Raw genomic sequence first — 26,217 nt, 5'->3', positions numbered from 1 at the left:
GTTACTGCATGTGTAAAAGCCTTGGATTTTATCAGCCAAGCAATATGTGGGTCTGACTCAGATTCTTTTTATAGATAGTTTTACTGTCTATCTGTACTATAGTGTCCAAGACACTAAGGTATTGTGTGAGCGTTAGTGCTTTTCTCAGCAGCTCGTGATAGTGATCACCAAGGCTGTGGGTGTTTACTCACTGCTCCTTAGCACGGTTTAAACTTCCCAGCCAGGCTGTTTGGTCAGATGTAACTGACTCACATGACGCAACTCAAAAGAAAATCCCACTGGTGGTGTTTCCTGTATGAGGGGAAAATGCATGAGTTCCAATTTTAGACCAAACAAAGATATTTGTATCAGTGATTTAAGTGTGGACTTTTAGATTATGATCTTTCTTTTTACTTCAAACTGCTTGAAGGAACAAGGAAGGGAACTTTTGAAAGCAAATCTTATTCAATTTACTAATCACCAAGCTTGATCTACATAGAAAATTCACCATGTCTGATTGGATATGTCTCTCCATCACGTAGTCCCTTTCCATAAATGCTAAGGTTGCAAATCACTTGTTTATACTGTGAAACTGAGAAGCGTGTGCAAATTTATTGGTTAAGGTCTTAAATGCTAAAAGTGATGAGTTGAAAATGAGCTGTGAGATCATATTCCGAGATCATATTGCTGACCTTGTCTTGACACTTTATATTCCAAACTTGCCACTGTTTGCGGAGCAAAGATGAACAACTGTCCTTGTCTAACATCTTCTCAGCTTTTATGGTTATGATGAAATTGGGGCAGCTAATCATACCTTTTAAACTATTTTCTATTTTGTTTTTAATGCTTTTTGTTTTCTTCTATCTTTGTGATGACAGAGGGACCCATCAAGCTGTTCTGTAGGTTCTCTGTGTTCTGCTCTGCTGTTTTATTTTAATCTGTAGAAGTTGTAGAGATGGCATTTTTAGTCCCAAAAGGTATAATAATTAAGAGAATCCTCATCAGTTTCTGGTTCTTCAAAACAGTTTACATCTAATTTTTCCACGTGAAGCAAAGTATAAAATTAGACGCTCTGCTGCAAGACTTTTCCTTCAGTTTGATCACTGTTCAGTCTAAAATAGGAACATTTTCTAGAACTTACTTTGTACAGTTCAGCAAATTACAGCATGCAGCTGCCAGAGTATAAAACCACATGTTCCATGAGACCCAAGGCCTTTATTCCTATCCTTGGACTATTCGGTTGAAATCCATGACACTATTCGGAAATTGTGGGCTCGACAGGCAGACCTTACCACAATTCCAATTTGAAAGCATTTTCTCAGTGTCAGATATTGATGGAGGATTTTACAGCTCCAGCTAGACTCATTAAAAATCCAACTATTACTATTTGTTAAACTTCTGGGGCTGAAAATGCCACTCTCTGTGTTCATTTAAAGTGTGTGTGTTTTGTGCTGCTGCATGTTAAAATAAAGTGGCATGTCATGACAAGTGAATTGTTGCACAAATGTAAGAGTGGAGCCTGCTACACAGACACAGCATGGCCATTACACAACTGTTAACTTACAGATAATCTACAGGAAGTGGGCTGGATTTCTTATTCTAATTCACCCATCCATACTCCCATGCTGGTACCTCTTCCCCTATTGAACCTAATACTACATGTAGAGACGGGTGACGTAAGAGGAAGGAAAAGGTTAAACAATTGAGTGTAGAAAAAACCCATGCAGGCATGTCTACTGCATGATACAATTAAGTGGTTTATATCTAACAGTACTTTGTAATGTGTGTAAAAATAGTTGACCATAATTTGTAATGTCAAAATGTCATAAAAAAAAGCTTCAACCTATTTGAAACCGGGTTGAAGAGAGAACAGTACAGACTCAAGAAGGTCTTGTAATAACTGATAGTTATCATATTAAAGATATTTTGAGCCTGATATGAGTGATCTGTTCAGGATGATAATACTTTAATCCACAATACATGAGGGCTCATTAAATGTGGGCAGTTTGATTCTTAAGAAAATCATGAGCTATGATCTTCATAGCCAGTAGATTGCAACCTAATTGAACATTTGTGGCAGATTTTGGACTGGCTGATATGTTAAGCTGAGCTCCCCACTGTCATTATCAAGATCTCAGTTGAGGGAAAAGATTTTTTTGTAAGAATTGTGTTCATCTCTCCAGTACAGTTCCAGAGATGAGTCTAATCAGTTGCAGTGAATGGTGGCTCATAGTGGCTGAACACCTTTTCTCTGTTGCATCGTGTCCTGTGGCATGTACCATTGTGCATATAGCTGCAGCGTTGCAGAAATCTCCTCACAATAAGGCTACTCAGTGCAATAATAGAATCTTTATCAGGAGTTAGTGGCGAGAAAGTGAGTAACTCACTGTCACCTCACTATTATTGTTAGCAGCTCTACACAAAGTCTGTTTCTCAATAGTGCTCTGATTTCTCATTGTTGCCATGGAACTTCAGTCTAAATGATTTGCACATTCTTTTGTGCCTCACCGTGACACTGCTCCACAATGTGTCTGTCACCACTTCTAGATCAGCACTCATCTAATGAAATTATTTGTCTAGTGTGTGTGAAATGGTGAATGTACGTAGTAGAACATGTGTTTGCTTTTTGTGATGTGCAGCTGTGAAGATTAAGAAGCCAATCAAAACGAAGTTCCGAATGCCAGTGTTTAACTGGGTTGCGCTTAAGCCCAACCAAATCAATGGCACAGTCTTCAATGAGATTGATGATGAGAGGATACTGGAGGTAAAATTCTCACCCTACACTAACAGTCTGAATGTGTAGCGATAACTTTCTGTGCACTTATTCACCTGAATGTTATAATGTCTTTGTTTATGGTTTACCAATTAGAATTATAACTAACTGTTCACACTCATCATATGACCCAATCATGCACACTCTCTTATTTTCCTTTAGGATCTGAATGTGGATGAGTTTGAAGAGATATTTAAGACAAGAGCTCAGGGCCCTGCTATTGATGTCACTTCTAGCAAGCAGAAGTCCATTCAGAAGGTCCCTAATAAAGTTTCCCTCCTGGATTCAAACAGGGCCAAAAATCTGGCAATTACACTCCGAAAAGTTGGCAAGACTCCTGAGGAAATCTGTAAATCAATTCAGATGTAAGTTATATCAAGCTTAAGGTGACTTTCTATAAAAATGAATTTATACCTAGACTTTGTTTACAGTTACTCTCACTGCATTGGAGAGGTTAATTCCAGTATACTTTACTCACACTGTTTAAATCCTAAGCCTGTATGCTGTGTTCTATTTGGCAAGAACAAACCATAGTTTTCTCATTTGTTTGCTGAAAACATTGTAGAAAACAGACCAATATCTCAGGCTGTGGAAGACTTTTATAGTTGTAGCCACACTTAAATTTAAAGGAGTATTTGGAGTATTTCATTGTTTTTTCTTTCTCCTTCTCTCAGGTTTGATCTTCGAATGTTGCCAGTGGACTTTGTGGAGTGTCTGCTACGCTTTATTCCCACAGAGCCTGAGGTAAAAATGTTACGGCAGTACGAGAAAGAGAAAAAGCCCCTAGAAAACCTCACAGATGAGGACCGCTTCATGATGCAGTTCAGCAAAATCGAGCGCCTCATGCAAAAGATGACTATTATGGCGTTCGTGGGGAACTTTAATGAGAGTGTGCAAATGCTCACTCCTGTAAGTAGTAAACAGAAGTCAACTGTTCTTTTTATATACATACCTGCACTTCTATCTTTGTGTTTGTATTCATTGTGTTGCCTTATTCTGTATTCTTATTCTCTACATCTTTTTATCTTTGTCTTTTTATTTTTTCATCTTAATTGAAAAACAATCTGAAAAGAAAGGGTTATCAAGGCTTTTTCATTTTAGTGTCTTTTGCCCAACAGCAACTGCATGCCATTATTGCAGCGTCTGTGTCCATCAAGTCTTCACAGAAACTTAAGAAAATCCTGGAGGTTGGTGCTTTGTTTCCAAAGATGTATTTCATTTATTTGGTTTCCCACTCTAAATGAAACATTTCTGTTGCTCCCTTTGCAGATTATATTGGCTCTTGGGAACTACATGAACAGCAGTAAAAGAGGGGCAGTGTATGGCTTCAAACTTCAGAGTTTAGACCTGGTAAGACTCACTTTCTGTTACACTGCTCAATTCGTTTGTTTCTCAATACACTAATGTCGTTTTCTGTTTTTAGTTAATTGATACCAAATCAACAGACAGGAAGCTAACACTATTGCACTACATTGCAAATGTAGTGAAAGAGAAGTACCAGCAGGTGGCGCTGTTCTATAACGAGCTCAATTATGTGGAAAAAGCAGCAGCAGGTACAATGTCTATAAAAATTAACTTGGTTAAATTTGTTTGTTTTTTTTATTCGTGAGAGCATACTGTGTAATTTTTCTGTTTGTCTGTGTCATAGTCTCTTTAGAGAATGTGTTGCTGGATGTGAAGGAGCTCCAGAGGGGTATGGATCTAACTAGAAGAGAGTATAGCATGCATGGCCACAACACACTGCTCAAAGACTTCATTCATCTCAATGAGAGCAAGCTCAAAAAAATACAGGATGATGCCAAGATTGCACAGGTACTCATCCATCCATCCATCCATCTGTCCATTCTTAGAGGTGATTTTTGTTAGTGCATGTAGTGTATATTGCATTATCTTTTCTTTTCAGTGAGATTGTTGTTCTCTTTCAGGATGCTTTTGATGAGGCAGTAAAGTTTTTTGGGGAGAGTTCCAAAACCATGCCTCCGTCAGTGTTCTTCCCTGTGTTTGTGCGCTTTGTGAAGGCATACAGGGTAACCCCGCCCCTCAGACAACTTCTAAATAACAAGAAAAAAACCTATGTAATACAAAAATCATGCATGTGATTTACAACATGCCCTTTGCTTTATCTCAGCAAGCAGAGGAGGAAAACGAGCATAGGAAAAGGCAGGAGCAGATGTTGATGGAAAAGCTGCTTGAGCAGGAGGCCATGGAGCAGGAAGATCAGAAGGTAAAACATGTTGCGTGTGTATTTCAATAGGATATACAGTATATTTGTATTCATCTGGCCAAGAATCAGAGACATGTACTTATGTCAAAATTTACATTTGTCAGGATTTAAACCCACATTTATATATAGGTAGGTTATTCTGTGTAGAATTCCTTTTGTGAAGACACAACTCACCACTGGAATAACAACTTTTCAGATACAGTGCATCCGGAAATTATTCACAGCGCTTTTCCCACTGTTTTGTTATGTCACAGCCTTATTCTAAAATGGATTACATTTTTTTCCTCAGAATTCTACACACAGCACCCCATAATGACAACATGAAAAAAGTTTACTTGAGATTTTTGCAAATGTATTTTTTTTTTTATTGAGAAAGTACATGTACATAAGTATTCACAGCCTTTGCCAAATTGAGCTCAGGCGCATCCTGTTTCCCCTGATCATCCTTGAGATGTTTCTACCACCAGGACTCTTTCTAGATCAGGCCTATATGGTATAGTGGTCAGACGGAAGCCACTCCTTAGTAAAGTGCACATAGCAACCCGCCTGGAGTCAAAAGGCATCTAAAGCACTCTCAGACCATGAGAAATAAAATTCTCAGGTCTGATGAGACTCTCTGGCCAGTCTACCATATAGGCCTGATTAGTGAATTGCTGCAGAGATGGTTGTCCTTCTGGAAGGTTCTCCTCTCTCCACAGAGGACCTCTGGAGCTCTGACAGAGTGATCATTGGGTTCTTGTTCACCTTCCTGACTAAGGCCCTTCTCCCCCGATCGCTCAGTTTAGACGGCTGGCCAGCTCTAGGAAGAGTCTTGGTGGTTTATAATGCATAGTAATGGTCCTATCATGCATAGTTATTGAGTTTCCATCGTATGATTTATGAGTCATGATTTCGTTCCTGTCACACTGAGAAACTGGTTTGCATGTGTGTCTTCAGTCTCCTTCTCACAAGAATAAACGACAGCAGCAGGAGCTGATAGCTGAGTTGAAGAAGAAGCAAGTGAAGGACAGTCGGCATGTTTACGAGGGAAAAGACGGGACCATAGAGGATATTATCACTGGTAACACACACACACACAAACACACACAAAAACAGCTTTCATTACAAGTGCATTTACAAGGTGAACATCAGTACTCTTCTGTGTACGGACACTCAATTGCACATACACACACTGCTTATCTTCTGGCCTGAGCTGAGATCGGGCTGCAGTGCTCTAGACAAGTGTGCATGCCAAAGTTTTGCTTTGTAATACGTCCAAGCTTAATGCAGCATCCTTAATTCACTAACCATCAATAACTGAGCTGAAGCTCGTAGCTTAACTGCCTTAATGTTAAATATGGTTCTGATTGATAATCCAATACGAGTATTCTGTGTAAAACCCAGATCTGTAGTAGCTCACTAGGTGGCTGCTGTCTCATTGATCTTTTTCACTTAGAAACATTCCTCAATAGCACAGCAGGGCTTGACCTGACAAGCTTGATTGTGTGAGGAACAGATGTGGAATGTTGGCCGTGTAGACTCTCATGCTGCAATATTACTCCTCCTACATCTTACATTAATTTAGTATTAGAGGACAATAGAGCGTTTTTATTAACCCATTAGCCGATGTTAATTGTGCTGTGCTGCAGAAGATGCAGTAGCTGTGCTAACATCCTAGCTGCTGTGCTGGCTGGTTAACTGTTTATGTTGTGTGTATGTCTCCTTGTGTGTGCGTGTGTGTGGCTGTTTTGTCCGAACGCAGTGCTGAAGACTGTCCCCTTTACGGCGCGCACGGCCAAACGGGGCTCGCGCTTCTTCAATGAGGAACTCCACTGTTAAAGTTTACACTCTCTCTCATGAAGGTTGCTAGAAACAGCATGCTTTCTCTTTCTCTTTTTTTAAACCACCGAGTGCTCCTTTCACACCTCACAATTTTTATTATTTTTTTTTACGTCCTGGGAGGAAGTTTTATCCAGGTTGTTTATCCTACATTTGGGTTCATTCACTCACCCACACCTATGGATGTGGTCCAAGCATACTTGTGTGTGTTGTGTCTTTCGGGTGTGTCTGTAATCATCATGTGTACCATCCCCGCCCCCCCCCCTCCACAACCCTGCATGAAGAGGGGCGGTTTAGGGGGATGAGATTGATCTCATCACAACTTCCCCTGCACGGAGTGTTTCATCTCAAATCCATGTTCATCAATGTAGTATAACCATCATGACCAATCAGAGCAAAGTGAATGTCACAATAAGCCAGCAATGCCAGAGGACTAGATGTGGTTAGTAGGAGTTAGTAGTAGTATTTAGGAGACTGACGTGTCACTTTCAGACATTCATTTGGAGCGATTACATGAATAATGTTAGATCCAGTTTAGGTCAGTTAAAGAGCACCCTCTGCTGTCAGTTATCGCTCATCTCATTCACTCAGCTGTTTAAAAGGCAATACAAATCTAATCATTTTGGTGAATAGTTGTAAAATCTGGTAAAGTGTTTCTATGCATCTCTGAGCATTGTGGCTTATTCTGGGGTCATTTGGTTTGCTTGAGTGTTTCATCATGTCCATCATAATGTGTGTATGATACCATTGTTGTTTTTGTATTGTTTGCATGATATTCACTTGCTTCCTCTCATTTCATTCAATGACTTTCCTGTTCCCTTCCAGGGGTACTTCACCTTCTAGCTAAGCTTGGATTAACAGGAAGTGCTTGTGTAATTTCCTGTTCAAAGATTGGTGCTATGTTAATCGCCTGTTGCATGATAGATTTTTTTGGACTGTTTGCTTTTTTTTTTTTCTTTTTTTTTTTTTTTAACTCTTTCACTTTGCCTCTATCAGTTTCCTAACTGCTTGAAAAGAGCAGTTTGCTTTTATTTAAAAGTCTTTGTTTGTTTGCATGCATGGTCTTTTAATTTACTTAAGCACAGATACGCATTACAGTATCTTTTCTCTTTAGCAAAGGGTTTTTTCATGCATATTTTGGTATTTGCTCACTGGCGTGATGCTAAAGGTCAGCGTGCAAAGCAGCTTGAGCATTGACAGTTCTCGAGTAATTCTGCTATAATTTCTGCTACATGACAGCTTGCGCTCTTCATTTACCCATAGAGTGCTTCTTCACACAGCTAAAGATCGTCTTGCAATTCTACCCTTTTTGATCTCTTACCCCTGGGCAGCTTGGCTTGGTGTGCTTGACGACCTCTCTGTCCAGTCAGCTCTACTTTATTTTAACCTCCATTTTTGTCTCTTCTCCTCTCAGCCCTAAAGAAGAATAATATTACTAAATTTCCAAATGTGCACTCGAGGGTAAGGAGCTCGTCCAGTAGCACCCCAGTGGTGATGGATGGTACTCAAACCTGGCAAGCATCCCTTTCTATTTATCCCTTTATTTGACCTAACCTTAATCTCTCTGTTCTGGTTAAAATGTTCTCATTCACCCTCATTCACCCTCATCTTTCCCTGTCCTTAAAATCTTTTCAAGGTTAATTGAGATTAATTGTTAGGACTGGCAAATTCTGCCATTATTTATTTGATGTTTGAAGATATAAATTAATAGTCTACATTAATACAGCCTTGAGTATTTTTTCAAAGGGATAAACTTCTAAGGGTGTGGTCGGCAATGTTTCTATTAATGAGAAGTACACTTTAGTTGAAATTTATCCTCTTTAAAAAAAAAATTTTTAAAAAAGATTAAGTAAGTAAATTCTCTGTTAAGCTCAAGCTGCTTTGTCTGATTGCCAGCTCACCCAGCCTATGTAAGAGTATTTTGACCTGATGACTGACAGGTCTTTTCCTTCATCAGATCTAAGAAACCAGCCTTACAGGCGCGCTGACGCAGTCAGGAGGAGTGTACGAAGACGATTTGATGATCAGAGCTTACGGCCAATCAACAATGCAGAGCTGGTGATGTAACGAAGGCAGTGTGGATGTGATTGGTTGACATGGGAGTGAATGACAGGCTGTGAGCCGGTCTCTGTGTAAAAAGGACTGATGAAGGATTTGAAAGAGTGCAAAGTTTGTCTTAATGGCCAGAAGCTACTTTTGACCAAGTGCCTGAATTTAACGTGTGCGATAGTCTTTTTACTTTTATATGTATTGTTTTATTCCAAGCAATAGAAATATGTGCTTATTCACCACTGTCAGAGTAAAACTAGATTTACACATTATTTCCACGCAGAGGGAAATACACTCGTGTGGAAATCCTGAGTAAACTCGCACATTCCAGTGGTAATTACTATTTTGCTTTTTACTGCACAGTGTTGTTTAAAAACACTTTCTCCTACATGTGGACAAGGGCTAGGTGTAAAGATTTCAGGCATGTTGAGCTTATTGCAAACCGAAGAGGAATGGAAAGGCTGTGCAGCATCTTTGAATGGCAACATTGCAGGCTTCATGAAGACCAATTTTATTTTAAAGAATTCTAAGAGGGTTTATGGACAAGTATTCGTGGGAACTTTGAAAGGTTGTATAATGTAGGTGGTTCCAAATTAATGTGAAATGTATATAACATAAGCATGGTCATTCAGCAGTGTTAGCAAACCAAAATCCACTCAGCTCACAGTTACATTGAATATTGTAGTATCATGCCATGAAATTACAGTAAAAAGTAACAAAGTCCCACTCATCTTCTACTAAGTGTCAGACCTCCAGTGGGGAGATGCAAAACATGTAGCAGACTGACTGAATCCAATATTCAGGACTGTTTTAGTACAATTTCAGTACAAGCCAAAGAAGAAAAAAATACCACCTCAGACACCTGATTCATCTTTTGTGAACATAAAAAAGTACAGAATATCAAAAATGCAGAGACACTTGTGCTGTCTTTACTAACACTAAAGTAATTTTTTTTGACCACTGAAGCCATGTTTTCCTCCAAGTGGCTTTTACAGTTTCCAGCTCAATGTAAGAAAATGCCTGGAAATGCTTTTTAATTGTACAGATATTTTGCTACAAAAAAATGATTGCATAAAAAAAAACCTTCTTAACCTTCATTAGCATAAGGTTAATATTGTAAATATTGATTTCATCATCCTGTTACACTATTTGAATGTTATTTTAACTTATAGGTTTGTTTTGTTTTCATTTTGTATATTTAATTAAACCATGAATTTTGTTCTATCTTTGATTAAATATGTAGCAAAGATCTCAGATTTTACGCTTGCCTGGCAGTATTAAGGCAATAGATTACTGGCACAATCTAAAGACGCATAACGCATCACTAAGTGATACTGACACATCTCTCTGTACCCTGTGATCTCATGTCCTTTATGCATTCCATAACTTCTATAGACCTGGATCAAACTGGCATGTTTTCTCATCCTCTAATCAAAGATGTATCTTTTGGCATCTTGCTGTTTTAGCAAAATTTGATATGAATAACATTAAAGATACAGTTTTTCAATGCCAATGATTGAATAAACTATATACATAACTTTAACTTGCTGTATTATAACTCAGTGATTTGAAACATAAGACAGTTTGGACAGACTGAGGAGACAAGTGTTTAATGTTCTCCTGCTCATTTATGTGAAGTTTTAGTTAGATTTGACTGTTTGAAAATGAAGATCATGCAGCAGAACTGAGAATGTGAGGACACTGAAACTACAATGCGATTTTAATCTGACAGAGCTGCTGTTATAGAAAATTAATTCCTATCAGATTTCAGAATTCAACACCACTATGGTATAATACATTTTATTGTTTGAGCATTGCGTGTTGGAAGCAACCACTACACTTATTCACTACTGTCATGTAAAACAGAGGTTCATTTTGATCAATTTTGAAAAAGTCCCAAGGTTTTTATTTCACCTGTAAACAATAATTTTAAGACAAACTATTAGCAATTACAAAATAAATGTACAGCTACTTAAAAACAATTGTGACGCTGGGGATAAGGAGAACAAAACAGTATAAGGAAAAAAGGAACAATCTGCAGTCATCAGAAAAGACCACGTTGTACAGTGAGACTCAGGTTTGCACCCTGCTGGAGCCTGAGGAACTACAGAGAAAGATGGGGCTGATCTCTGATAATAAGTGAGCATGTCCTCTGAAGGAAGAGAAGTGTTGTCCTTGCACAGCATCAGCGTACTGTGAGAGTTTTCATACAAACATTGAGGTTTTACAGCGTGAAGTAGATGGAGACTTGTGTGGAACACCTAGGGTGCGTCTAACTGCTCCAGCAGAGTTCTTCTCCTCTTCTCTAGTTCACCTTCACTCAGTTCACTGCCTGACGTGTCCCATCCTCCCTGAGACACACAGAAAGAGAGAAAGCAATCAGTCAGCTAGTCTAGAGAAAAGTGGAAAAAAACAAACAGCTATTCATCTGTCTGTTCCTGTGAAGTTGCTGAATTAAAGCCTCACCTCTTCTTTAGGTGCTTTCCTCTTGGGAGATTTCTGTTTGGATTCGCTACGATTTTTCCCTCTGGACTTATCATTTTCTTTATCCTTATCTTTGTCACGTCCCTTTCTGTCCTTTTCTCCATCAGACTCTGGGGAAGCCTGGAGCGAGAAAAGGTTGGTGAATACAAAAACTCATAGCTTACAGCTTGAAAATAATTGTTTTTAAACGAAACAACCTATACCCAATAAAAATTTAAATGACAAAATATTGTCAGATACAAATCAAGTAAAAATTATTAGAAAAAATTAAATAAAAGAAAGATACGTGTACAGATTTTCCTGCATACGATCTCTGAAGAACTTACAGACTTGTGTCTCCTTTTTTTCCCCTTTTTCTTGTGTTTTTTAGATTTTTTATAGCTTCTCTCTGAAAATCAATATACAAGTTGATATACGCATTTCATCACTACAGAATGCAGTAATTTTTTTTAAGACAGTCTGTTATTGATTGTAACAAAGCAGGACAGTTTATTAAAGGACATGCTCACCGGATTCCCCTGAGGAAGAGTGCTCTGATGGAGATTTCGACGTTGAGCGTTTCTTCTTTTTTGAGTGATACTCATCGTCCTCAGATTCAGAACCCTGCGAGGAGAGGAGAGATGTTGGTGACTGCTAAATGCCTGTTCAGCAGGAAAAAGGTTGCTTCCTAGGAAAAAGGTTGTGGTGCACTTACAGAGCGAGAACGAGATCGCTTCCTGTGGTGCTTCTTGGATTTCTTTGAGTGTTTCTTGGTTTTGGAGTGATGGTGCTGACACTCGTGCTGCAAAAGTGGAGAAAACATTTTGATTTTCAATCAGAATCGTTTTAATTGCCTGCATGTGAACCTAAAAAAATTAAAACATTACCTCTAGTACATGCATAAAATCTTTAAATATTCTCTTTCTCTCTGACTCCAGAGTGATGTCCTCAAAAGCAGGTTCTTTTAGGAATCTCTCTCTTACCTGAAACAGAGCAAAACACATGAGTAGTAAAATAAAAAGTAAAATACAACAGATAGTAAAAACTGGCTTGCATATTGTTAGACAAATTAAAAGTCACTCCAACAACTTTCAGCCCATACCCCTTCCCATGAAGCATCAGGCTCCAATGAGGGCGTGGCCTGCTTCAGCATGCTCTTAAAGGCTGCCTCTTTTCTCTTCATCTTTCTTGCCTCTTCCTTTTCTCTCTCCCGCTCTCGTGCCTCTGCCTTCTCAAGAAGCTTCACACAGGAAAAAAAAAAAAAAAGGGTACATTAACCCCCCTTCTCTATTCATAAGAAGCTAATGAGGTGCCAGCTGACCATTCTTGTACTACTGGTGTGATCATTCATTAATTTATTTATTAATGCAAGTGTGATGCAAATAATAGTTTTTGCTTTGTATTCATTTAGAAAATGTGGCCTCTGGGTTGGTTGTCATTGTATAACTAATGACAGATTTCATGACAGAACATTCATGACAGAAAAACTCGACTGAGCAATAAAGGTTTTTGTTTACATTTTTTTACCTTTGCAAAATATTATGTTTAAATTTTGGTCTCAATTTATTTTACCAAAAAAAAAAAAAAAATATATATATATATATATATATATATATAAATATTTTTTACACACACCTACAGACAAACAATCAGGATCCCAGATTATTAGGATTCTTTTAATAATGTGGAATGTTGTTCATCAGTTTGCATACTACAGGTGGCACATATTTGAGCTAATCATTAACCGCTATATTGTACAGAACCATCATTAACCGGAAATTTAGTCTAATGCAATAAAACTTGAACAACTTGCATTTAATTTCTGCAGGACAAAAAGCTTCCTTACACTGTTGAAGGCTAGTTTGATGTTGCCTGCGTCCAGAGTGGTGGCCCTCTTGTCAGAGCTGATAACTGAGCCGAAGTCCTCGAAGCTGGTGCTGATCTCCACCAGGAAACTCTTATCCTGCAGACACAATGTGTGATATAAGCGGTCATGTTATAAACCTTCCTCACTGCACCACCATGGTTTCTTCCATGGAACAAAAGCCAAAACTACTCTTTCTGATAAAAACATATCACATTAGAAACATTAGATTAAATGTTGCATGCAAATCTAGCTGGGTTTTTTTCTGGACACAACAGTTAAGGCATTCAAGTTTATGTAAAAAAAAATAAATGTCAGTTCCTATATCTTCAACACTTCACTTGGCAAATAAAGGAATTACAACCCTGATAGGTTGTGTTGTCTGTAGACCGGGTAGATGTGATGTATGGCCAGGCATAAAAGAATCCTTCAATCATATTGTACTTCACCTCGTAACAGCAACAGCTTTAATTTTACTTACTGGCCGTTTTACATCAGACACTTTGAAAAGTAACACTAAGCCATAAAGTATTGGCACAGATTGTAGCCAATACTCATATAGGGTATCATATATGATTAAAAATAGAAAAATCTAATTATAACAAATTCCAACCTTTAAGATGTCCTTTATGATTCTCTTCTCATCATGATAACGAGCCTTGAGATCTTCCACGTAGAACTTGAACAGGTCCAGAGGTGTAGAGCCTAAGAAACATGAAGAGATCTTTAAACCGTATTTAGATAAGGTCAGATATTTCAATTATCGATTAACACCAAACTTCTAATAGCCCTAGAACCTCTCATCAAGACTAGAATGAGCGAGAGTTGAGGCACTGAAGTAGAAATTGGATGTTGGAAGAAAACGTCAAGGCTTTAAAATTGTTTCAAGAAACTAGATAAACCTTCAGCATTGGACAGCAAAGGGTTAAACATGCAACAGAAAAACGGCTACATGAGCAAGGATGTCTCTCAATAGTGGATTCTGTATACCTATTTGAGTTTGCACCATTGCAGAAATAAATTTCTCTTTTTGTATTTATTGAAAAATCAAAAAGGAGGAAAAATGGCATGATGTTTTCCAGCCAAATGTAAATTATTGAGGATCCATCAGAAAACATTATTTGTACCACTGTGCACGTGGTCAGAGTAAAACAGGGCATGAAAGTGTTGTCAGTGTACAGGTGTGCCTGTGTCTCACCTGGTTGTCCTAGCATGTTAGCGAAGCGGATGTCTGAACTGATGGTTGGATACATCTCCATCCAGGCTGACATGGAGTGCAGCTGGCCGTGGTCATGCAACTCATCCAGAAATTTCTACAGCACATACACACACAAAAAAAAGCAGACAATGAGCAGTCATATTGCTTCAAGTAAGAAAAGGAAATCACAGCAATCTGCTGAATTTAGAAATTCATATCTATTTTTTTTTATATACACAAATGATTTGAAAACAGAACCTTACAACATTATTTACATTAATAGAGAAATTGCAAATATTTGACACCAAAGTGTGGTGTGTGTCAGGCACCTGGAAAGACTCCCTGTTTTTGCGCTGTCTGCGTCTCTCTCTCAGCAGAGACTTCTGTTTCTCCTCCTCTTCCTCCTTCTCTAGAGCTCGAATGTGTTCCTCGAAGCAGATCAGAGCATCCTCCTTATCCATGTCTGCCACAGACACAAACAGCTTTACACTGCTGCACCCTTCTCAGAAAGGGTTACACTTCATTAGTGCAGTTTGGAGACACTGGGTCTCCAGCATCAAACTGACAGTCATGTGGTGCAGTAACATGCAATTTATTTTAAAGGGAGTACCAGTAAGTTCTAATCGCTCTATAAAGGATCCAATGTTCACAATGTAATCGCCTCTGTACAAGTCAAATATAATGACCACTGGGAAACCATTTAGATTGTGTTGTTTTTTTTATCTAACTTAGCCACTGGCACATAAGCGCAGGAGTCAATATTCAATACAATAAACTAAGCAGAGTAAAACAAAAGGTGCCAATAATTCATTTATTTGAGCTACAGTTCATTGTAGCAATAAAACTTTAAATCCACATCAAGAATTTAATTAGTTGCAGCACTACTTTTAACTGTTTTACTGAATTAAGCTGAAATTAATAAAGCTAAGTGCAACGCTTCATACGCTGTTGAAACTTGACCTACATGTCTTGGAAAGCTCTTCTGTTCCATTCAGCATATTAACAGCTCAAATATTCTCGTGTTCAAGAGACTCTTCAGAAAGAAAAAAAAACGCTTTCCACTTCAATGTGTGTGTGAGTGTGAGAGAGAGAGAGTGTGCATACTCTGTAGCTCTTCATCCTCAGCAAATGTGGGGTTATCCAGCAGGTACTGCTGAGCCTCAGACCAGGTGGTGCGGTATGTGACATTAGCCATGTTATCCAAGATGTTCTTCAGTGCCTCCCAGTTCCTCTTCCTCAGTTGCTTGGCTTGTTCCTACAGCATGGAGAGACTGAGCTAAAGGGTAGCACTTCCATCATATGATCTTCACCAATATGGACGAAATCTCTCATACATTGGTATTAGTTGCTTTTATTTATTTATTTTTTACCTTAAATAGTGGTTAAAAATATATATATTTTTCATTATAATCAGCCACCCAGCCACAATCAAGAAATCAAGTAAAAAAAGCAGCAGACCTTCTCTTTCTTGGCCAAGTAGAAGAGAACATCATCATAAATCTCCAGTCTGTCTCTCTCTGGAACACAGCTCCACACTTCCAGATCACCAAACATCTGCTCAGCTTTCCTAAAAAAAAATACACAAAATCAGGAAAACACACAATCACATAGTTATGACCTGGAGAACACTGCTGCAGTGCTTTTTTTTGCCGAAAGGAGGAAGCAGCGTACCATGAACTAAACTCGTTAAAGAGTTCATGTACTTATTGTCTCAGTCAGTTCTCTCATAGATTATCTGATTTCCATTTATTATCCTGATATGTTAGCTTTGAGTAAAATGGCAATGTTTATAAAATAAGATGTATTTAAGTTTGGCAAATACAGTTTTCCATGAACTTGGGTTCAAGCAAAATAGAATTTCTTCATGTTTGTTGATAGATATAGGCCTTTATTAATAATAGCACTGTATTTACAAAAATGCTTTTCTTACTAAATCTTCTTCTTTGTCTTTCGGCTTATCCCTATTAGGGATCACAACAGCGAATCATCTGCCTCCACCTAACCCTACCCTATTCTCTGCTTCCTCTTCTTTCACCACAACTAATTTCATGTCCTCTCTTACTGCATCCATAAATTTCCTCTTTGGTCCTCCTTTAGACCTCATGTCTGCCAGTTCCAACCTCAGCATCCTTCTACCAATAGTCTTGCAAAACAGACTTACAGAAGACTAAAGAGTTACAGTTCTACGTCATAATACTGCTAAATACACAGCTATATATAAAAACAGTCTAGCTAGTGCTGATAGTGAGTACAGGAAGGAAGAACATGTGTTTCTTTGCAATCAATAAATACCCTTTTAAATGAAAACCCATGATAGGTGAAATGAACAACACTGATCATCTCGTTACAAAGGCAGTTATCAAGAAAGAAGTGGAATATATAACAGTCAGTTCTTGAAGTTGATGCTTTGAAGGCAGGAAAAATAATCAAGTGAAAGAATTTAAGCCGCTTTGATGAGGTCAAAATCATGGTGGAATGTCAGGTGGATGTTACTCTGACACACACCACCCAAACCTTTTACTGCAATAATATTTCCTAATCCTCTTGTTCCTTACAGAAGAAGGATCACACTGCCACACAGCAAAAAATGTTAAGGAATGGATTAAGGAACATGACAGCGTTTAGGGTGTTGAAATTTCCCAGATCTCAATAGGAACCAGCATCTGTGCTGGACAAAAGCATGGACCATGAAGGTGTCACCTTGCAGTTTATAAAACTTAAGAGGTCAGCCGTTGACATCTTGGTGCCAGATACCACAGCACACATTAAGAAGTTGTGCAGAGTCAAGCCTGAAGGGGTCAGAGTTGTTCTGGCAGCACTGTGGGGACCTACACAATATTTAAGCAGGTGCTTCTATTGTTACGGATCCTCTCCATAAATTGAAATTCTCTCTCGCTTTTAATCATTTAAGATTATAAAGACCAGCTTCCCCCTGAGAACCCGGTTCTTACTTGTATCTGGTGGTGGAAGTCATTTTATCGTGGTTCTCCAGAAAGCGTTGGAATGTCTCTTTGGATTCTTTGTATTTGATCCTGGCCTCCTCTTTCTCCTCCTTCTCTGTCTGAACCTTGTAGGCATTAAAGGCCTGCTTCTTCTCACTGAGCTTGGGCAGGGCACTGCCAACACACACACACAAACACAATTTAACTGAAATAAAACAAGGCAATAAAGGCAATAATATCAAGGCAAGGAATACTTTTAGTTTTTAGGGTTTCAATGTCTGAAGTACCTGTATCGAGGGTCATTGATGATCATCTTCATGGCCTGCTCCCAGGAAGCATTTGAAGCAACACCCTGGACAGAGACAAACACGTTTTTCCAGCACCCCCAGGTAGTACTGAAGACAGTATCTGCATCCTTTTCAATGTCACTTAGTTCATGTCTAATCTGCCAAACTGCAGTTGACTTATTTTCAGTTACAATTGCAATACAGGATTGGAAAAACGAGTAATAGTGTCAAAGGCTTCAGTTGTTTTTAAGGTTGAACATTAAGTCCATAGAAGAAACAACAACAAAGAGACAGTAAAATAGTAAAAGTACTCAATTCGAGATTAATTAAAATAAAATAATATAAAACTATCCGCTTAGAACCACGTGTGTGAGAGTGTGTGAGAGAGAGAGAAATATAGGAAATGCCAGGAGCTCTTTTGTGGCTGTAAGGAGGTCAGGTGATGTGTTCTCTTAATTGCGCAGGTTGAGTGTATGACACTAACATAAGTTTTTTAAAAATGCCAGCGCCTTACATAAGTCACCTTTTCGATTTCCTCCGCATTCCTCATGAGATGAGAGACAAGACAAACAGAACACTGGGGACAGTGACAAAGACGATGGCGACTAGGAAGTGACAGGTTGAAAGAGGAAGCTAGAAAAATTCAGTCCTCCATTTATACACCTCCATTTTAAGTGCTGCTCACTGGAGCGTCCTATTGTGTGGTCGCCCCCGAGTCTCAAACCCCTAATCATACAGTCTGAGTAATTAGAGAGCCCTTAGGAAAAGCAGACAAGGCACTATGAACACTGCTTTGTGCAACAAATTAAAACACACTAAATATAGAAACACATCCAGCCCATCAGTCCAATAAGTTCAATATCTGTAGCAGTGCAGGGAGGAATGATGGGAGAAAGTTCGCGAGTGTCTCAGAGAGTCATCACAACATCAGGTCAGGGATACAGAGTTGCATCTTCTTGCATCAAAGAAAAAAATGCGAGAGCTCTTACCTTCTCCTTGAGTAGTTCTTTGAAAGCCTGCTTAGCTTCCTCTTTCGTGTTCCACTTGTACACTTTCTTCACCAGCTCTGGCCTTTCTTCTTTAGATGTGTCATTACTGTAGAAAGGGGTATCGTTAAGATTAATAAATGTGTGTGAAAAAAACTGCCATCTCTCATTTAGTCAGACGCGAATTCTTACTTAAGCACCAAAAAACACCACTAGATCAAATAGGAGCACTACACTATTATAAGTGTGAACAAATAAATAGTAAATTACTCAACTAAGCAATTCATGTTTAAATCTCAGCATACAGTGCAAAGAAAAAGTATTATTTCCTTTGTAAATGGTTACTTTTTTTGCCACATTTAATAATTGAGATCATTAAAACAAATTTTAAGATTACACAGACACAATAAAATACAAAATGCAGTTTTTAAGTTAAAGTTCAAAGTTTGAACTTTAAAGTTTAAAGAAAAAAAAAACATTAAACTTTAAAGTTTTTTAAGTTAAATTTGTTTGAGATGCTGTTGCATGTCCTTAAATAGGTTAAACACTCCAATGCGGCTGAATTTAAACAATTCTGCTGAGATGAGTGGGCCAAAATTCTTCCACAGTGATGTGAAAGACTGCTAGTTATCGCAAACCCTTGATAACTGATTGTGCCACCCTTGGAGGCAACAACTGCCATTAGCTTTAGGGAGCAATTCTTTTTTACATTGGGCCAGGCAGATTTAGACAACTTTTTTCCTTGCTAAATGAAATCATGTAAAAAAAAAAAATGCATTTCTTATTTACTCTGAATGATTAAAATTAGTTTGATGCGCTGAATCATTTAACTGACAAAAAAAAAAAAAAAACTGTAATACTTCTGTGTGCCTTCTCCATAAATTCCACATGATCAAAGGTCATATATAGAACCTGGCCACTGGTTATGTCTGACCTGAATGAAAATCACAGTCTCGGGTTCTGGCGGCCATATCTGGAGCAGCCACTTTTCTTTGCTTAAGAAACACAATCACTAATCCTTAGTTAGGTGAGAAAAGTGCCACACGTGAAAGGGTTTCAACTTCATAGGCAGGTTATAGGAGCAGAAAGAAAGGTTCATGCCAGGGTTGTGCTGGACAGGACTGTGATCGGTCCAAATGCAGGCCAGGAATAAACTATTATCCAAAGTGAGGATTACAGTTGGGTTATAGTTCAAGGTTTATGTGGTTAGCAGGCTCTATGTATCCACTTTAAAACTTTCCCCACATCTGCCTGTTCATTTTCCAGTTGCCATCTCCTGGTCCTGATCTTCCTCATCTTCCTCCCAGTTTAAATTCTCTTCTCGAGAAACATCACCCTTAAGAAACCTATTGAATACATTCTTCCTTTCCTCTTTTTCCATTTTCTAAAATACTTTTTACAGTGTGCTCTGTGTGCAGGTGTGTGTGTGTGTATACCTGGGCTGTGTCTCTGTTGTGGGTGTGTCCTTGGGTGACACCACAGTTGGTTCACTGGCTGCCTCAGCCCCCTGCGCAGGCACTTGAGATGGCTGTTCTTCAGCAACGCTTGTTGCTATGGTAGCATCAGCCTCTGGAACAGCGGGCACAGTGAGTGGCGTATCTGTGTGAGCTGCGAGAGTGGGAGTAGTGCCAGGAGCTACCACATCCACCGTCCTAACACACACACAGAGTAAAGTAAAGGTTTTACTCATGTTTTAATTGTGAAACTTGTATTAACTTATACTATACTTATAAAATACTAGCCTTACCCATTTTCCTCAGCCTTTATCATTGCTGCAAGACAATAAATACAGACAGAACAACTTTTAAAAGGCACTATGTACACATCGTGTTCCTTAATCTCTGCTAATTACATATAAGAAAAGACAGCATAAAGAAATGTATATATCAAACTATTTAACTTTTCCTACAATCACTACGTCGCACTACATTGTCATCTTTTAAATACAAGAACACAAATTATCCGAATATAAGTAATGATTGATCTAGCTCTAAGGCCTATCACAATATTGGCAGAAGCAACTTCAACAATTAGCTTCTTTTAATCATCAGATATATACAAAATGTACATTAAAAAAAATTGTTTTTCACATTATTTCACATATTATAAAAATGTGATGCTAGCTTTAATAATACAGTTATAATGACAGCTTTACACTTTTCCATGTTGTTATTTTTTTTTTTAAACAAGTTTGCTCCTACACATCAGTGCATGCTTTTGAAGCTTGCCATGATCATAGACGCTTCAGACACCGAATCTGAAATGATTCAGATCAAAGTTCCAAAACAAATACAACAGTAAGCATGTGCAAAAAAATTTATTCAGAATTGTTAATGTGAAATTAACCTGATAATAATAATAATAATAATAATAATAATAATAATAATAAAATAAATAAAAAAATCATCCATGCAGAGGCAAGGTCGAAATTTCTTTATATTTATAACCAATCTTCATTTGTGTATTTTTGTGGGTCATATCTGTATGTCACATAATTGATTCTGTAGGGAGAAGGAAGGAGACCACCTCACGGCTTTACCATGTACAGATTAGGTACCCAACACAAACACTTGTAAAACAATCATTATAAATGTTAAATCTTCTGAAAATGGATTTGAAAGATGTACCTTCTAGATCTTCGAGTTCTTTAGGCTTTGTCCAGCGTGACTCTTTAGTCTGAGAGTTGTAGTAATAAGGCTTCCCAGTGTCAGATTTGTACTCTTTCCACGGGCATTTGGACAGCATTTGCTACGACACAAAATATTAACACGTACCATGTCTAAACCAATAGTGTCTGCATTTAAAGGCATGAAAATAGTTCTTTTTTTCTATAGGCTGAGCAGGAAAGATCAATAAATCTTATTGTAAGAGATGAATAACAGAAGTACAAAGCGAGAACCTGGCTTGTATTTACCTCTGCAGGTGACTTGAGTTCATCTGGTTTCTCCCAAGTGGACTGCTTGGTCTCTGTGTTGTAGTAATACGTTTTGCCATCCACAGACTTATGCTCCGTCCACACTGATTTCTGCTGGAGTCCATACACATTGTGTTAATGTCACTAGTGAATGCAACTGCTGTCAAATTGAGATTAAAGGATAAAAGTTCGTTTTAATTTTGTATAATGCCGAGTCTGTAGGCACTGTGTGTGTGCTGACCTTTTTCGGCTGATCATCCGGAGAAGAGTCATTTGCTGTTGTACTCTGCAAAAACAGAAACCAAAGACGATTATAAGGAACAAAGTGTTAACCTGCCTACCAGCAACATAAGTCCTGTTCTACTGCTTTAATTAACATCAATTACAGATCTAACATGTTAAAGGAAAACAGTGTTTTATACTCGTACTTACAGTGGTTCCAGGTGCAGCAGGAGCTACAAAGAAAAATTTAAAAACAATATAATTACAGTAAATAATAAAATTACAAATGTGAAAATATTTAGCCTTTTTTTTGTAAGCTGACTTACCAGCTGTATCCACGGGACTAACACCAGGCTGTAAGAAAGAAAACATTAGGAATCATTTTTATGAGCTATAAATAATAATACAACTGCATCTAAACAACATCAGTGTGATCGAAAGCAAAATCAATTTATGCAGTATCTTAAATTGGATATAGTAAAAATAATTGGTTAAAATAATGTTCTGAACCATAGAAGTACATGAAGGGTGTAAGACATCATGGTAACTGTTCATAAAACTGGTACAGAGCGTGCACTTTTACATTTTCAAGCCCCCAAAAAAAGAACAAAAACCATCTCTGTCTGAGAATAACGTTACAACTGGTGTAACTTGTATCAGAACAACTGATTAATAAGTAGAGATCAGATCCAAGGAAAATAAGGTACTGTAATATATTATTTGTTTTTGTGTCTTTGAACTTGGATGATTGCTTTTAATACAATATCATTTAGTAATATACAAGCAACATGACAACCAGGTATTTAGCTAGAAATAATTAAATCAACTACAAAACAGATTATTTCTAATAGTGAATATTTTCGCATCTCATGTTATATAAAGCATAGCGGTGTTTTTTTTTTTTTTTAGTTTTTTTAAGCTAATCTTAATGAGTACATTTTCCTTTCACGACCTGTGTTCATTATGCTAATCCCAACCGCACACATGGTTGTGAGGATCTATTTTTAACCCGAGAGACGGGTGAGGAAACCACTCTGATGCTACTTTACCGGGCCTGTCGGCTGCATCGTCGCTGTTGGCATGCGTGGTGGCATCATTGGCGGCATCATCGGTGGCAGCATGCCTGGCATCTAATAAAAGACATTCATCAAATATTCATCTAAGCAGCTAATTTCTCTCCAGTGTGGACCCTGGTCCTGTGGTTATTAATATACAGTGCAAAGCGTACATGTGTGCGTCACTTTTCTGAAATGGGAAGCTACAGCTTGCTTCTTCTGAAGATAGAAATGAACCTTTGATCTAACGTGCATGAGGTGCCAGGGTGATGAAAGAAAATTGTGTAAATTTACAAAATTTTTTAAACTAAAATTTACATCAAATGCAGGTGGAGACAAAGTGTTCAGTCATGTGTTTAGGATGCAGTGACATCAACTACACTAATGGAAAAGCAGCACAGACTTGTTTTTAATCACATGTATCATTAAACACATGGAAAGGACATTGGTCCTCAAACCATTCATCGTACAGCATGGTCTCCACAGAGTAGAAATAAATAAAAAGATATAAAGATGTAATGTATAACAAAGAGGGTTGAGGAATAGTATTGAGAGCCATAACTTATACAACATAACTTATTACTAAACTATTTTCTTTACCTGTGCAATTGGAGGAGCGCCCATCGGGGGCATCATGGGCGGTGGAATCATTCCTCCTGGCATGGGGGCCATGTTGGGGGGCCTCTGTCCCAGCGGGGGCATTCCCATAGGTGGGAAGTGAGGCGGTATTCCTGGTGGTCCCATCTTTGGAGAAAAAAAGAACATGAGTATGTACATGTATATATCAGGATTTATGTTAAAATAGGTTTTCACATACAAGAAATGTATAACAAGGCAACAGCAGCTAAAAAATTTTCTAAAATCAATGGTGACGTACAAAAGGAGGGGGTATTGCTGATGGAGGAACTCCAGGAAAAGGTGGCGCTTGGCTTGGAGCATTATTCCCATCAGTAGAAGACTGTTACGAACAAGAGTTAAAAACAGTCATTACTACAGTTCATCTGTGTAAAAGGCTCTCTATACTGCCAAGTATGCCATTATTGTTTAAAGCACAAAAGGGTCAATAAACCAATCAATCATTTTGCAAGTTATTGGATTAACTGCATCTGTAAATAGACTGTAGTAATAAAAAAAAAACAAAAAAAAAACCATTTCTCTCACAGGTGGTGCATTATCTAAAACTGAGAAGGACTAAGTTCTCAGATTGCACGATCACATCACAATGTTCTGAAAACTTTTCACAGTGTCATACCGGGTCACCATTAACATGTAACTTTCCTTGAAAAACTTTTACAACTTAAAACATTGTTTCTTTATTCAAAAACAATATCTCTTTCGAGATGTATCATAATTACTTTTTCTATCCCTGTGCATACTTGTGTTTTAGAGTTATGTTTTACACTACTTCACAGCCACTTTCTGCTTCATCCACTATGCATCTTTGCACCATCCATGCCAACTTATGCTTATTGTTGCACTACTGTATATTCCACCCTATTTATTCCATTTATACTGCATCATAGACATTAATATGTGTCCATATGTATGTCGTTACTTGAGTATGTTAACTTCTTGATGTCTTATCTACTGCACAATGTTTGCAGTTTTACTGTATATTACTATATATACACAACATATCCTTATTACCTTCCGTACATCACTCTCACCACTGCACAAATGCACCCTTACGCTCACTTACCACTGCTTTTTAATATAAAAAGTAAGAATAGAAATCACCATTGACCAGCCAATACATTATTATTGCAATACTCTTCTTAGAAGGCTGGTCACTAGATTTTGAATTGTTTCTGTGAGAATTTATTCTGTAGAGCATTCATGAGGTCAGACACTGACGTTGAACAAGAAGGCCTGACTTACAATCTTTGTTCAAGTGCATCCCAAAGGTGATTGATGGGGTTGAGGTGAGGGCTCTGTGCTTTAAGATTGCCCTTTACTGGGGATAAGGCGCTTGATTGAAACATCTAAATTCAATAATTAACAGGTTTGGCCAAATTCTTTTGTCCATATAGCATATATTAACAATGAGTTTTAGAAAATCGATTTTGGAGTCAGTGTGTCGATACATAAATTGTTTAACCTAATATTTTATATTTGTGCTAAAGACAGCAAAAAATATATTTTATAACTATACTTTGTGTTTTCTCAGTTTAACAAAAAAAATTACTTGTCCAGCAAAATGTTCTGTAAACGTGTCACTTGAGGGTTTTTTTTTTTACATCCAAAATGTTTATTAAGCAAAGTTTTGCGTAAATAAATCTACTTTTTAAAACGTCCAGTGCATGAAACCCCGTAAAAAATAATATAAACTGGTAATAATAGATATATTTTAATGACCCTATTCGTCTACAGTATCTTGCCCTACAGAAAATGGTGTAAGTGTTAATACTGAACAGAGATTATGATAAATCCTTTAGTCGGGTTTGTTATAAATAAAATAATGCTCTTCTTCTCCTTTAACATGCTGAAAATCATCCCCAGGTTAGCAAGCCAGCTATCGTTAGCCGAAACTTACAAATCTCTCAGCTAGCTCTGACAATAAACTTCTTTATTTATATTTGTAAACTGAATATTTAGCTCATGTTTATTTCGCTCAGTTATCAGCTTGTGATGTATTTATTTTATATCCGACCTTTTAAGTGCTTTCTTTTCACACACACAACCTTAACACTGCACACAAAGTCAGACTCCGGTTCATGTAGCTAACGCTATGAGCTAACTAGCCCAATGTACACCGGAACGCTATAGTCTACAGTTATTTGCCGAAACCGTAAAAATAACCGGGGTTTTAGATAATAAGAACGTAAACATGTTTATGATGTGTTCACACGCGCACACACTCGGGAAGCGGGAGCTAACACAGCGCTCATTCATTCAGCGCGCGCGGCGAGTAGCTACAGCGCTAACTCCTCCAAACAAGCACGCGCTCATTATTCAGGAAATATTCACTATTTCAGCCACATGACCATTAAATCAGCTCTCCTAACATATATGCTCGGATTCTTTGTTAGCCAAAATATACAGCTATTACAGTATCTTTTTAAAAATCGGCAACATGTAACTCACCATGTTGACTTAGCATTTAGCAGCCGAAGTTCTCCTCCACGTCCCAACAAACTGCATTCTGATTGGGTAATTCAGTAAGGTTCAAAGTTCATGACGGAAACAACATATCGCGTGAACGTTGAGGCGGTAGTGAAAAAAACCTAACTGATTCGTTTTTTTTTTTTATTGAATCCGCAAATGATTTAGCGAATCCTAAAAAAAAAAAAACGTTTATGTATAGTCGCTTGCAGCAGTGTTAGTTAATCATTATCAATGTTTTTGTGTCTGTTTTCATACTTTAAATGTGTCTCGCATCATATTGTGGTCGTGGTAATTGTTTTATCGTAAGCAGAGACTTAGGATTTGTGGGATATCTTTAT

At 37.9% G+C, this 26,217-nt stretch overlaps 2 protein-coding genes across 6 annotated transcripts in view; one reads left to right on the top strand and one right to left on the bottom strand.

Moving 5' to 3' along the window:
• Positions 1-10,386, top strand: part of fmnl2a (formin-like 2a) — a 53,489-nt gene extending 43,103 nt beyond the window's left edge. Inside the window, exons 16-27 of one of the 3 annotated variants that reach the window (XM_053497363.1) lie at positions 2,619-2,743; positions 2,915-3,117; positions 3,427-3,661; positions 3,871-3,939; positions 4,022-4,102; positions 4,176-4,305; positions 4,401-4,564; positions 4,678-4,779; positions 4,881-4,976; positions 5,913-6,036; positions 8,209-8,308; positions 8,752-10,386. In XM_053497363.1, the coding sequence (XP_053353338.1) occupies positions 2,619-2,743; positions 2,915-3,117; positions 3,427-3,661; positions 3,871-3,939; positions 4,022-4,102; positions 4,176-4,305; positions 4,401-4,564; positions 4,678-4,779; positions 4,881-4,976; positions 5,913-6,036; positions 8,209-8,308; position 8,752 (1,430 nt within the window). In that variant the 3' untranslated portion in view covers positions 8,753-10,386. Of the gene's footprint in view, positions 1-2,618; positions 2,744-2,914; positions 3,118-3,426; positions 3,662-3,870; positions 3,940-4,021; positions 4,103-4,175; positions 4,306-4,400; positions 4,565-4,677; positions 4,780-4,880; positions 4,977-5,912; positions 6,037-6,717; positions 6,818-8,208; positions 8,309-8,751 lie in introns of all 3 variants that reach the window. The other 2 variants (XM_053497364.1, XM_053497362.1) reach the window with 2 other exon arrangements.
• A 241-nt stretch (positions 10,387-10,627) lies between these two features.
• Positions 10,628-25,910, bottom strand: prpf40a (PRP40 pre-mRNA processing factor 40 homolog A). 3 transcript variants are annotated; one of them, XM_053497366.1, is made up of 27 exons: positions 25,859-25,904; positions 23,652-23,732; positions 23,375-23,518; positions 22,769-22,849; positions 22,046-22,073; positions 21,930-21,952; positions 21,739-21,783; positions 21,498-21,611; positions 21,211-21,331; positions 20,331-20,355; positions 20,020-20,235; positions 18,587-18,692; positions 17,598-17,662; positions 17,320-17,484; positions 15,827-15,935; positions 15,473-15,623; positions 14,698-14,831; positions 14,369-14,483; positions 13,784-13,875; positions 13,153-13,269; positions 12,409-12,546; positions 12,194-12,289; positions 12,022-12,108; positions 11,837-11,930; positions 11,654-11,715; positions 11,310-11,447; positions 10,628-11,194 (listed from the first exon to the last, which is right to left on the bottom strand). In XM_053497366.1, the coding sequence occupies exons 1-27, from the start codon at positions 25,859-25,861 to the stop codon at positions 11,105-11,107; spliced, it is 2,640 nt and encodes an 879-aa protein (XP_053353341.1). In that variant the 5' UTR covers positions 25,862-25,904; the 3' UTR covers positions 10,628-11,104. The 3 variants fall into 3 exon arrangements, with proteins under 3 accessions (XP_053353341.1, XP_053353342.1, XP_053353343.1); XM_053497367.1 differs by having other exon boundaries at positions 21,498-21,608; XM_053497368.1 differs by lacking the exon at positions 23,652-23,732 and having other exon boundaries at positions 25,859-25,910.
• Between the last annotated feature and the right edge of the window lie 307 nt (positions 25,911-26,217).

The sequence above is a fragment of the Clarias gariepinus genome, chromosome 5, assembly GCF_024256425.1.
Source record: "Clarias gariepinus isolate MV-2021 ecotype Netherlands chromosome 5, CGAR_prim_01v2, whole genome shotgun sequence".
NCBI lineage: Eukaryota > Metazoa > Chordata > Actinopteri > Siluriformes > Clariidae > Clarias > Clarias gariepinus.
This window is presented reverse-complemented; position numbering and strand designations above follow the sequence as displayed.